Source organism: Asterias amurensis, chromosome 12 (genome assembly GCF_032118995.1).
Source record: "Asterias amurensis chromosome 12, ASM3211899v1".
Classification (NCBI taxonomy): domain Eukaryota; kingdom Metazoa; phylum Echinodermata; class Asteroidea; order Forcipulatida; family Asteriidae; genus Asterias; species Asterias amurensis.
Window position 1 is genome coordinate 8,929,715 of NC_092659.1, and position 13,123 is coordinate 8,942,837.

Sequence of the window (13,123 nt, forward strand, 5' to 3'; positions counted from 1 at the left end):
CTTCCCTTATGGTCTCCATCTATTTGATTTGGAAGTCGTGTTGTACAGAGTTGTACTACTAATTTTATAGTCTGCAGCTCATGCGTTAGTAACAGCATGGATGAAGGAAATGTTACAGTTTAAAGGCACTGGACACCTTTGGTATTGTCAAAGACCAGTATTCTCACTTGGTGTATCCCAACATATGCATACAATAACAAATCTTCGATTGGTCATCGAAGTTGCAAGAGATTATGCAAGAAAAACACACGTTTTGAACAAATTTGTGCGCTTTCAGATCCCTATAAAAAAGGCTTCAGGCCTGGAAACTTACCACTTTCTTAAAAACTATGTAACTTCAAATGGAGCCGTTTCTCGCAATGTTTTATTGTATCATTCGCTCTTCACTGCTCGTTACCAACTAAGTTTTTATGCTTACAATTGTTTTGAGTAATTACCAATATAGTGTAGTACCTTTAGCTATTGTGGGAGATCGTATAGGCAAAACGTATTCGAATCAATGACTACAAATAGTTCAAAATAACAAACTAAACGGCTCGAATCAAGACTGTCTCCTCTGGATGAATGAGCTTTGGTTATTTTGCAAGGCATGTTTTCCAAGGCAAATTTGGCAAGGCAAAACAAATAACAGACAAAAAAGAAAGTAATTAAGAAAAATATAATCTAGTTACGGCCAATGTGTTGCAGATGTTGTGAATGCACACACGTGTTTGATTGACGTATGTGATGTTACCATGGCAACACAAACACGTGGTTAGTATTAAATTGTTTGCTTTTAATTGGGTTAACGACTGCGGAATTGATTGGGGATATCTAGGGTGTCTGAAATTATGTCTGATCAAACCTTTAAAAAGGCGCGAACAAAAATATGACTCTCACAGCGCTCTGTTAGCCTTGGATTGTGTTGTCAATAATAACTATAGACGGGGAATTATGTTAAGGTGGTAATTAGTGCACTAAAAGATTCTTAGAATTAGCCGTATTTTTGACCGCGTGAGGGCGCACACAATTTTTTTTCCGGGGGTATAGCAACCTCCTTTGTGTATTTTTGTTGTTGTAAATTACATCATTATGATTTGGAAGAGTACCTTTATCTTCTAGCTATCAAATATTATAAACCACAATAGAAACTGACTGGGTAAATTTGAAATGATAACGGGTTGAACTAAGAAAAGCTTACTAGAGTGGGCCTCGAACCAACGACCTCCGGATTAACGTGCCGGTGCTCTACCACCTGAGCTATCTAGCCCTATTTAGATATTGACAAATTAAGGAAACCGCCAACATAGGGCTAGATAGTTCAGTTGGTAGAGCGCCAGCACGTTAGTCGGGAGGTCGTTGGTTTGAGTCCCACTCTAGTCGATTTGTCTTTGTTCAACCAGCTAAAAATAAATGAACCACCTGCTAACCATCTGCAACTTTTGGTATAGAGTTTTTCTGTTGACAACTTTTGACAGATGATGATTTGTTTCGAAAAGACAAAATTAATTATACTTTCGCATATGCACGGGCAATGCACTAAGTACATAACGAGCCAAATTGTTTTGATTAAACATTAATTTTATATTTTAATTAACTACCACTTATCATTGGCGCCAACTCTCATTGAATGGAAGTTTGTATTAATTTTTCCGAATCTATTAAAACATTATTTTAAAATTGTGGTCGTGTTAAAATGTCCTCCCTGGTCATGTTTGAGTGAACACAGCAAATCACTGCATGTTTTATTAGAGAATGTGTTGCATACCAATATATCAAAAATCTTATTATGTTTGAGCTGCAATAGAAATAATATTGGAGATGTCACTTTAGGCCTATGGTCTTTGGGGATTTCTTATGTGTGGATGAGAAACGATTATTTAAATTTCATTGGCCTGATTGGTAAGCTTCAGGATTGAACAGTTCAAACCGTTATAATTAACAATTATTACGGTATATTGTTTATTAAAAGGCATGACTAATGACGGCCATTAAAGGCAGTGGACACTATTGGTAATTAATCAAAATAATTGTAATCATAAAACCTTTCTTGGTTACGAGTAATGGGGAGAGGTTGATAGTATAAAACATTGCGAGAAACAGCTTCATCTGAAGTGACGTAGTTTTCGAGAAAGAAGTCATTTTCCACGAATTTGATTTCGAGACCTCAAGTTTAGAATTTGAGGTCTCGAAATCAAGCCTCTGAAAGCACACAACTCTGTGTGACAAGGGTGTTTTTTCTTTCATTATTATCTCGTAACTTCGATGACCGATTGAGCTCAAATTTTCACAGGTTTGTTATTTTGTGCATTTGTTGAGATACACCACATGGGAAGGCCGGTCTTTGACAATTACCAATAGTGTCCAGTGTCTTTAATAAAAAATATTATTTTGTATTAAAATGCATGATTAATGACGGTCATTAAGAGAATAAAAGCTGCCCTAGACTGAGTTATTCATTTTTAAGAGGAGCAATTACCTAAACTCCCGTAGTTTACAAGGGACGTGATCACCACAAGGACGCTATTATATAATTTTTTCGAGCATCTGCAAAAGAAATCCCTACCGATTACGGACTAATTATCATCACTATTAAAACTCAGACTGTTTTATTTAAAGGCAATTATACGTTTTAAATTATTTTTTTAACGCAGCGCCTTTGTTTTGCTTCTCTTTTGTTACGGTGAATTATTTGAGACGTCTTTTTCAGGCATAAAGTGTTTTAATTCTATACAATTAGAGATGTATACAATAAAACTAACACTTTTATTTTACATTTCATTTATTATTATTATTATTTATTATTATTTATTTGGCAATTCACATAAGAATACAAAAATACAAATAATTTATACGAAAAGGATAAAACTCTTAAAAACATTAAATATATAAACATATACATCTGGTTTGTTTTTAGAGAAATTTCCGAAAATCCGGAGCGAGTGTCCGCGCAGGAATACACAATATGAGAGGCCTTATTGACCATAACGCTTTTCACAGTATCAAATTGATGTGCTGAAAAGTGATAACATTTTATTAATTTTGGTTTTTACCCATAATAAAATTTTACTTCATAATCACAGTACTACAAAGTGAATTGTTTCTTAAAATGCTTTATACTATTGAAAGCTGCTGTAGGCTTCAAACCAAAAGTTTTTTACCACAATTCATTTTAAAGATAATGGACACTATAAGTAATTGTCAAAGACTAGTGTTCTCACTTGGTGTATCTCAACATATGCATAAAATAACAAACCTGTGAAAGTTTGAGCTCAATCGGTCATCGAACTTGCGAGATAATAATGAAAGAACAAAACACCCTTGTCACACGTAGTTGTGTGCGTTTAGATGGTTGATTTCGAGGCCTCAAATTCTAAATCCGAGGTCTCGAAATCAAATTCGTGGAAAATTACTTCTTTCTCGGAAACTATTGCACTTCAGAGGGATGCCAATAATTGGTTTGAGTAATTACCAATAGTGTCCACTGCCTTTAAGAGTGGTTACCGAACGTGTCCCTTCCCTTTATGACTCGGTGCAGTACTGAGTATCACAGTGTTCAACAAATTATTATTTATTAAATTGCACCGCAATGGAAAGGGTTCAGATTGAAACACTAATCAAATTTATTTCACAAAATGTTTCACACTTTCACTTCAATTGATCTGAAGTCGACTTCAATCATGCGGCCTTTTATAACCGGCACTCAGAAAGATATTAAAATCCATTTACGACGCTGCTCCCGTTAATGTAGATTGAAAAACCAGGCACAATGTTGCATGATCGATGCACCCTATTCCAATACAGATCCCAAATCATATCTGCTCAGTAATGATATCATATTCTCACCCACACGTTTGTTCTACTTTGACTTGAGGTCGGCTTCACTCGGTCTTTTTTTATAATCGGCACTTCAAAAGATGTTAAAATAGTTTTAAGATGCTGCTTCCATACTCCTTAAAACATGTATAATGAACAATGCCGCATGATCTAATCCACCACATTTATAGTTGCCAAAATCCTATCTGCGCAGAAATTACATAATGCTCACCCACACAATTATGTTTTCAAATTGGAATTGAAGTTGACTTCCCGCGGCATTTTGCTGGCCCCCCAAAAGATGTTAAAATAATTTTAAGATGCTGGCGAATGAGGTGGATCAAATCCACCACATTTACAGTTCCCAAACTCTTTCTGCTCGGAAATTACATCAAATCCTCACCCACATATTTTTTCCCTTATGAAAATAAAAATATAAATTTGTATTGAAATGGATTATGAGCGGTCGTGAAATTTCACGGCTGGTGGTAGATGAGATTATGGACATATGGAGAGACAACCCATTAAATCCATCGTTAACGCCGCTAAAAGCTTGGCCTAGAAAACCGAAGTGAAATGTCCACTTTATCATTATGACTGAGCCCACAATTTGGAGCTTGTCAGAGCAACCACTCATAAAAATTAGAACGACTTATTGTATCAATGCCGCCTCTTTTGTTATCGAAGGAGAGGGCCCAGATTTTCATGGAGATTTAGATAGAAAATGCATTGTAGCCTAAGTTGTTAAAAATATGACGTGTTATACCTGTTGGCTTTATTATTCACAATTAAGTCTTGCCATGGAATATGCTAATTATATTCTCCCATGTGTGTTATTTAAGCTGGGGGGGGGGGGTAGTGTTTTCTGCTCTACCAGCCAGGCTTCTAAAGGCCCGGTCACACAGGCCCCGATAACGAGAACGAAAACGAGAACGATAAAAATGCACGCCCTCGATTGGTTGAGTGAGCGTGGGCGTATTCTGGGTGGAGCAATTCAACCAATCGCGAGCGTGCATTTTTGTCGTTCTCGTTTTCGTTCTCGTTATCGGGGCCTGTGTGACCGGGCCTTAATGGATGATACCCAAGCCTATACACAAACCTGTTTCGGCCCAAGTTAGGTGGCAACGGCAACTGGAAAGTTAGTTCACTTGTAGCCCACACATTGAAGTGGCTTTCTGGCCTCGTGTGTCTGGCGACTTGCATAAAACACATTTTTAAAGAGTTGTGCACTAGGGAGACGCGCAGACGCGTATTGCGTCATCCCACCATCAATCTCATTCAAAACGGCATGATATTGCACCACACTAAAGAAACTCTCTAATAACACAGCGAAAAATGCTATGTTATAATAAAACATGCACTTAAACAATACTTAAAAGTCTCACAGATATTTTCCATAAAGGGAAAAATATCCAGAGACTCTTAAACTTGTTTGCCTTTTCATATTTTCTGCAGTGTTTTTTTTTTGCAACGTCGGATTTTTGCTATCTTCAATAAGGTCTATGGACCCTTCCCATGAAATATGCTAATTACATTCACGCATGCGTACAGACCCTGTTGGTTGTCATACACCAAAGAGTTGTGCACTAAGCAGACGCGCAATCGCGTGTGCGTCACGCACCCATTAGCCGTGTACAAAACAGCGCGATTTTCCCTCATTTTGCCAACCAAAACGTTAGTGCGCACGCGCTATGTGCAATTTACATATTTCATGGGAAGGGTCTATTAATTTGTGGGATGTCATAGCAAGACAAGGATATAATATTTGTCTTTCATTATCAATGGGATAGTTAAGGGAGGCGCTAGGTGGCAGCAGACTTATCAGGTTCTTGGAAACGTGCGCATGTTCAGAACTACGTGAACAGAATTGTTAAGTTGACACGGTCTCCTACCATCTATTTATTATACTCTATATCCACGTTTTATTACATATAGAAGGTAAAGCAATCATTGTACCTAAGTGTGTAGTCTAAAATCTTGTAATAATGGAATGTTATTGATTTAGGAACACGATCTCTAAACATTTCGTAATTGTATTCATAGAGAAATAAATCTTCACGTAAACCAAGACAAGCAACTCGAACACCAATTTCAATCAAAATGTTCACATCAGGTATAGTTTTATAGTAATTTTTATGACATTGTCGCTTGTAATATGCCCCAAACCGACGACAAAATATCGTTGTTTATACTAACTGGTGCCCACGTAAACAACGTCGGTGTGCATCAAATCAGCAATGTATATGTTCACTGGTAATACAGGTTAAGTTTTACGACTTCGTGTACGGATTTATTACTAATCAACGGGTTTATTTGAGGTACCTGACCTCATGCTTAAAGACACTGGACACTATTGGTAATTGTCAAAGACCAGTCTTCTCACTTGGTGTATCTCAACATATGCATAAAATTTTAAAAATGTGAAAATTTGAGCTCAATTTGTCGTCCAATTTGTGAGATAATAATGAAAGAAAAAAACACCATTGTCACACGAAGTTGTGTGCTTTCAGATGCTTGATTTCGAGAGCTCAAATTCTAAATATGAGGTCTCAAAATCAAATTTGTGGAAAATTACTTCTTTTCCGAAAACTATGTCACTTCAGAGGGAGTCGTTTCGCACAAGGTTTTATACTATCAACCTCTCTCCATTACTCGTCACCAAGTAAGGTTTTATGTTGACAATTATTTTGAGTAATTACCAATAGTGTCCACTGCCTTTAAGAAGGAATTCAGAAGCACTTAAGAGTCTTAAATAAATCTTTCGTAAAAATGATTGGATTGCATCTTTCTTGGGAAAGGCTAATCAATATACTAACGGAAGCTGTTTACTTTTTTTCACAATTCAGGACCCCAGCATGGTTGGTGTCAACTCACCGATCTGGCACAACGAGACATGCGAGGACCTATGCGGGTGTGTCGAGGGGGTTATGAGGGGCCTAAACAACACCCAGATCTGCATGGAGGTCAGAGGTTACCCGTGTCATCTCCTGAGGCAGTTACTGCGCGCCTCTTCCAATACGAACTGCAGCGTTGGGATGGAAGGGACATGGTTCGAATGTGACCGAGGAAAGACGCTATGTGTCGGTGGGGATATCGGTGTGGACGATGAGGTAATTATGAGGGGAATAACCCTGGATCAGAAATAGCTCAAACAGGGGTTGGATTTGATTTAGTCATTATGACTTCATTGTATGGTTTTAATATGGAAGATAATATTGGATCAGCTCAAGAACGTTTTAGATGCGCTCATCATAATCCTGATCTGATCATGTAATACTAATGTGGAATCATAATCATAAGCTTATTCTTATCCTGTGGTAGTAATGCGTGAAAACATCGTGGCTCAGAAGTAGCTTAAGAAGGCTTTTGATCCGCTTTAATAATTATCATAACCCTGGTAATCAAGTGGTCAAAGTCTACCCTCTGGCCTGAAAGATTCTAACCCTGGTGTAAAACATTGTAACCGTAACGCGTGCCTAAAACATTGTAACACTGCCTTAAACATTGTAAACCTGGCCTAATACATTGTAATCCTGGTCTTGTACATTGTAAACCTGGCCTAATGCATTGTAAACCTGTCCTAATACATTGTAAACCTGGCCTTATACATTGTAAACCTGGCCTGATACATCGTAAACCTGGCCTAATACATTGTGAACCTGCCCTAATACATTGTAAACCTGGCCTATCTCTGGCATACATCCTAATCCAAGTGCCTAAGCCATACCTTTATCTTAAACCCGTTCATCACAAATAACCAACTTTCTATACATTCACACCGGGAACCTATAACAAAACATGACGACATGTTTCCCATTTGTGGAAGGTTTAACAGGTAAAGAGCTTGTGTACACCAATGGGAGCTAAAACATAGTGAATGCAACATAAAGCTGTGAGTTTGTGGATCAAAAGAGTCCATTACCGTTGGGTGAGGGGATGATGTGATTTCCCTTGGGCTAAAAGGACGTTGATCTTTTGTTTCATTTGTATAAAAAAAAGTACAAGTCACATCGATCATAACAATAATAGCAGACAAGGCTTGTTAAAGGGTCTATGTACTTTTTGTAGGACAAAAAAAACACAATGTCCACAGATTTACACTAAACTTACATAGTTTGAAGATAATGTTTGTAGAAAGCTTCCCTGAAAATGTTACTTGTTGAGGTGCTGTGGTTTTTGGGAAATGAGTAAAACAATGTCAGGAAAATAGTTTTCGTCTCACAGACCATGAGACGAAAATTATTTTAACATGTCAAAATGTATTTCCATGACATTGTTTTACTCATTTTTCAAAAATTACAGCACCTCAGCAACTGATATTTTAAGATACGCTTGCTACTATCATTATCTTGAAACGGTGTGTTACAAATAGTACCTAAATCCTTAAAAAACAGCATTACCCATAACCCAAGAGTAAAACCGAGTACACATCTTACTAATATAAACTAAAAGCCACATACTCCCCGTCCCTGAAACTGTGTCCATGATCTTCGTTCTATCAACAGAGAAAACAACCACATTTGTTAAACATTTCCTTGCAGCTCGCTCCTAGCAATAAAACCCTTTTTTTGCAGCTGGCTCTTAGCAATAATGTAACACCTTTTCCTAGCAGGTGATTTATACCTTCATTATGAAAGGCTCGCTCGCCGAAAGAAAAAAATCCCATCAATAATTTTTTCAAATTTTCTACTCTAATGAGTTACTGACGCTAATCGTCGTGGACTGAAAGCCCCAATCGCGGCTAATGTGGAAAAAAGCATGTTAAACTCTAAACGAGCCGCTGTATATAGGCGTACGTATTAGCGCTAAATGCACTTTATAACTGAATGCCCCATCGTTAATGGAATTCCAGAGAGTATTTGGAAGATTGAGGGGTTGGGTTGGGAGTAAATAATTTACTGACGCATTAATAAATTTGCGTCAATTTGCGTCAACAGGTTAACTGCAATGAGGAGAACTCTTCGTCTGTCTGGTTAGACGGAGGCAACACGGCTTATCTTGGGTGTGAAACGACCGTCAGCAGCCTGAACGCGAGCGTCTCGTGCGTCCTGTCACGTGACAGGGGCGTCATGGGCCAGTGTGTGAACAATGCAGAGTGTCTTTACAAGAAAGGTACATTGGTAGTTTCATCTTGCCTAGATTTAGTTCAGTTACCATGGAAATTCGTTTAGACATTACCCCATTTTAGCCTGTTTAAAAAAAATAAGGGTAAGATTTTCATTTGGCGAGGTTTGTGGTATCACCGTGTGAAAATGTCTTCTGAGTAGGGTTGGTTCTGAACACCGGCGGATCAAGACCAAAATTAAGAGGGGTGGGGGTTGCAAATTTGTCCAAGATGGAGCATGCGAGCGCATTAATTTGTTTGCATTCTAGATGCTATATGCGGTGCAATCTAAGGCCAATTAGAGGCATAATAATTTGATGAAGGAAACTGAACAAAAAACATTTAAAATTTGAGCTGTAGAGTTTAAGCTTGTTGGATTTGGGCATTACTTAAATTTTCAATACAAGGGTTGGATTTGGGCAACTGTTTTTTTTTAACAAGGCATGTGCTTTATTGCACCATTTTAAAATTGAAATAACGGGGTGGGGTCCTGGCCGCGTTGCTCTCGGAAGCAGGTTCCATTTTAGTCTCCGTACGGGAGAAACACCTTGAGAGCATAGGGAAGTTGATAGAGTCATCCGTCTTGGAACAATCGATAACCCTCTTGGGAGACAAATGACCCGATTGGGATAACATAACAATAAAACAGGATTAATGCAGCGCCAAACGTCAAACCAGTCGCTGAGCACTTTACGATTATAATACAAAGAGTCAAAAAGTTATAAAAGACAAATAGCACAAACAAAATTTTTTTAAAGCAAGGGTGGCAAGAAGAGCGAACTATTGTGTTAATAATCGTCTGCAATATCCTAATATGAAGATAATCTAGGATATCACGCGCGTAATGCAAATTAAAATCTTCAAATTCTACGTCTTGATTGTTCTTATGGTTCTTGCATAAAGGGATTTAACCAATCTTAGATGTCAGTTACCCGCACTATTTGACAGACCGATCACGTCCGGTTTCCAAACATTAAAAGTACCTGATGTTTGCCAGGCACTTACACTTTGACGGGTAATATCACTCAGATCATTGACTTCCAACCTTGCACTGGGTTTTTTCCTCTCTCTTCTTAACATTGACCGAACAGTTGACTTTGATTGTTCAGCTTTAGAGTTCGGCGAGATTTTACACATAATTTCTTCAAGCTAAGATGACACAACATATACGCACCACTGTTCCAGACCTCCTTAAGTAAATGGTTTTTACGGACTAAATAGATTCCGTCATTACGTATTTTGACTACGGATTCGCATTCCATTTTTTACGAGCTTACGTTCCATTAATACAGATGAGCTTTTATTTGATTACGGATTCATAAAAAAAGGCACATGTTACCGATTTTAAAACCGTTAGAATGGATTGCAATTTGTTTAACGTTAATTTCAATGTTATTTAAAGATGCTATGTCAGACTTTTGGCCCCAAAATTTGATTTATTTGAGTGAATGGTATTTCAAAGAGCATCACCCGCTCTAACGAAAAAAAAATTAACTTTTACTTTTAATGGTCAGGAACCATGACAAAAATCTACACTTTATTTCACTGCTACTAATAATTGGCGGACATTTTCGAGCAATGGCTCAAATGAAAGCTTGTAACTTTCTCGACCCCAATCAAAATACATATTGAATTTGAAATCAAAAATTTTGGGTCAAATCAGCCAATTCAATAAGACAATTCATATACATTTGGTTTGCGGTAACACCATGTGTGTATCTACTTGCCAGGTAGAGTTTGTTTTTAGAGAACTGTCTTACTTTTTTCTACTACCGCGGAGTAGATTGTTCGGGTGTTCGGGAGACTTCTCGGTTCTGAACAGAACTGTCCTGCTTATAACTATTACCTGGGACGGATGGTATACAATTTAAAGACAATTCATGACAGATGTTTGGTAATAGGATTGATTTACTGAATTTGTGTAGGGTCATGATTGCTTATGCTTACCCTTCTCTTTAGGTCTTTGGTAAAAACTGCCATCCTGTCGACGATGTTGTATACACTGCTGTTCCGTTACATTTCAGTCAATACTAATGTTTCACAATATTTACAGCCTTAAAAAGTTGCACCCCTAAGAGACTATAATTATACCTTAAAAATGAAGGTGTCCGCTAGACAAAGGGAGTGGTGTACTGGCAATTCAGTTCCCAGTCAGCCTTTGGACGACCACCTAAACACTATAAAATCCTTAATAAAGTAACTAGCTACAGAGAGCTCTCCGGTAAGCTAGAGAAGAGTGAGGGTGACTTTTTAGCTCCGTTGGTTTGTATGCCTATACACAATAATTATAGGGTCTGCTTTATGCATACACAAAAGAAATTCCAAAATCCTTTATATTACACTCCGGGTTCTTTGGCACTTCCTAGCTAAGGTAGAGATTCCATTGTGATTATCCACAGCTGACATTCCAAGAACAATTTACACAAAGTGGAAAGGCAACAGTTTCTGAATGTAAGCCGTAATAATTAAGACATGTGCTTTGCAGCTGTTAATGGAATTTTACTGCAAATTGAATTGAATTACTTTATTCGTCAGTTAAAAAAAAAAAAACGGTTAACTAATAAGTTTAAACTTGAGCACGCTGAGTAAGAAAAACTTACTCACGTGCAAAAATCACTAAACATTTTTGTTCTTTTATACTGCTACATGGCTATCAAATTTGCCGATTCTTTCTTCCGTGTGTTATTATGGGTTACATAAAGTGATGAATTACTCCAGCCTCAATGAAACAATGGATTTTACGAGACAACGATTTCGTTCTGCTTCTCTGATCATGACTGCAATGTTAATGATTCATTAAGTAAACACATATCGGTTCAATTGTTCTGCAATAGACCCATTCTTCACAAGTGATTGGTTTTTACGTCACTTTTGTTGTGTTCTTTTAATATAAGCTCTACACGAAGGCATTTTTAATACATGGAGCTCCAGAAAACGAACAAAAGAATAATATGATTGTTTTGTGTCACCCTTACACCGACGTATACTAAAGGCACTGTTCACTTTGGTTAATACTCAAAATAAATGTTAGCATAAAAACTTACTTTGTAACGACCAATGGAGGTGTTGATATTCTGTGGGAGTAATTTCTCACTTTATATAATAAAATACTTCAGCTGAAGCTGATTAGACTGTAGGACTTGCAGTTACAAGGTTGTGGGTTCGAATCCTACGAAAAATGAGTGCGATGAAGGGCAAATGAGGAAACATGACATTATGCCTGAAGAGTGATTGACAAATAACGTTTTAGCCTCCATTTAACATCGTACATAGAAATAACAGAATGCTTTTTTTCTTGGTAATGAGTGCAATTGCGTTTTTAAGCGAGCCAATTACGGCAACACATCCTCTTACATAGGTAGTGAACACTATTGGTAATTACTAAAAAAAAATTATAAGCATAAAACCTTACTTGGTAACTAGTAGTAGGGAGAGGTTCATAGTTTAAAACCTTGTGAGAAACGGCTCCCTCTGAAGTAATGTAGTTTTTGAGAAAGATGTAATTTTCTCCGAATTTGATTTCGGGACCTCAAGTTAAGAATTTGCGGTCTCGAAATCAAGCATCTGAAAGCACACACAACTTCGTGTGACAAGGGTGTTTTTTTCTTTCATTATTATCTCGCATTTTCGACGACCTTTTAAGCTCAAGTTTTCACATGTTTGTTATTTTATGCATATGTGGAGACACATCAAGTGAGAAGACTGGTCTTTGACAATTACCAATAGTCTCCAGTGTCTTTAAAGAAAATCCGAGGACACATGGCACATTCAAACAAGGTGTAGCACTACTTGCGGAGAGACAAAAAGCGACTCACCGTAGACTCTGAAAAGGTCTGCCTAATTATACAGACCTTGGCCAGGCGAGGTAATTGCCTTCGTTTCGCCTCAGTGCGACAATTGCCCGATTGTTTTCTCACCGTATGTTTGATTGCACTTTAGCCAGGTCTATGTGTTTGCTTTTTAAGCAAATAGATTGCACGATGAAAAGGAGAGATCGAACAGTGGCCATGATCAATTATACTTCGGAAAGAGCATACAACTAGAAGGCCAGATAAACAGCCATCAAATTGAATTCAGAGTAGAATAAATCAATCCTTTTGTTTATATGTTACAAATGAATGCACAACGATGAACCCATTTCCTAGCTTTTCCAATATTTAGTTAATATGAAATATTCACAGGTAAATTGCTCTCGCGTATGCTCCGGTTGTATACTCCGCCCAC

General features: G+C 37.6%; 1 protein-coding gene across 3 annotated transcripts in view; it reads left to right on the forward strand.

The window, feature by feature from the left end:
• LOC139944876 (uncharacterized) overlaps positions 1-13,123 on the forward strand; it is an 85,456-nt gene that overhangs the window by 34,927 nt on the left and 37,406 nt on the right. For all 3 annotated transcript variants that reach the window (XR_011787033.1, XM_071942023.1, XM_071942024.1), the window contains exons 2-3: positions 6,642-6,905; positions 8,733-8,907. Coding sequence is in view for 2 of the 3 variants with exons in the window: in XM_071942023.1 (XP_071798124.1) it covers positions 6,642-6,905; positions 8,733-8,907 (439 nt within the window). In the remaining variant the exon portion in view is untranslated. The remainder of the gene's footprint in view (positions 1-6,641; positions 6,906-8,732; positions 8,908-13,123) is intronic.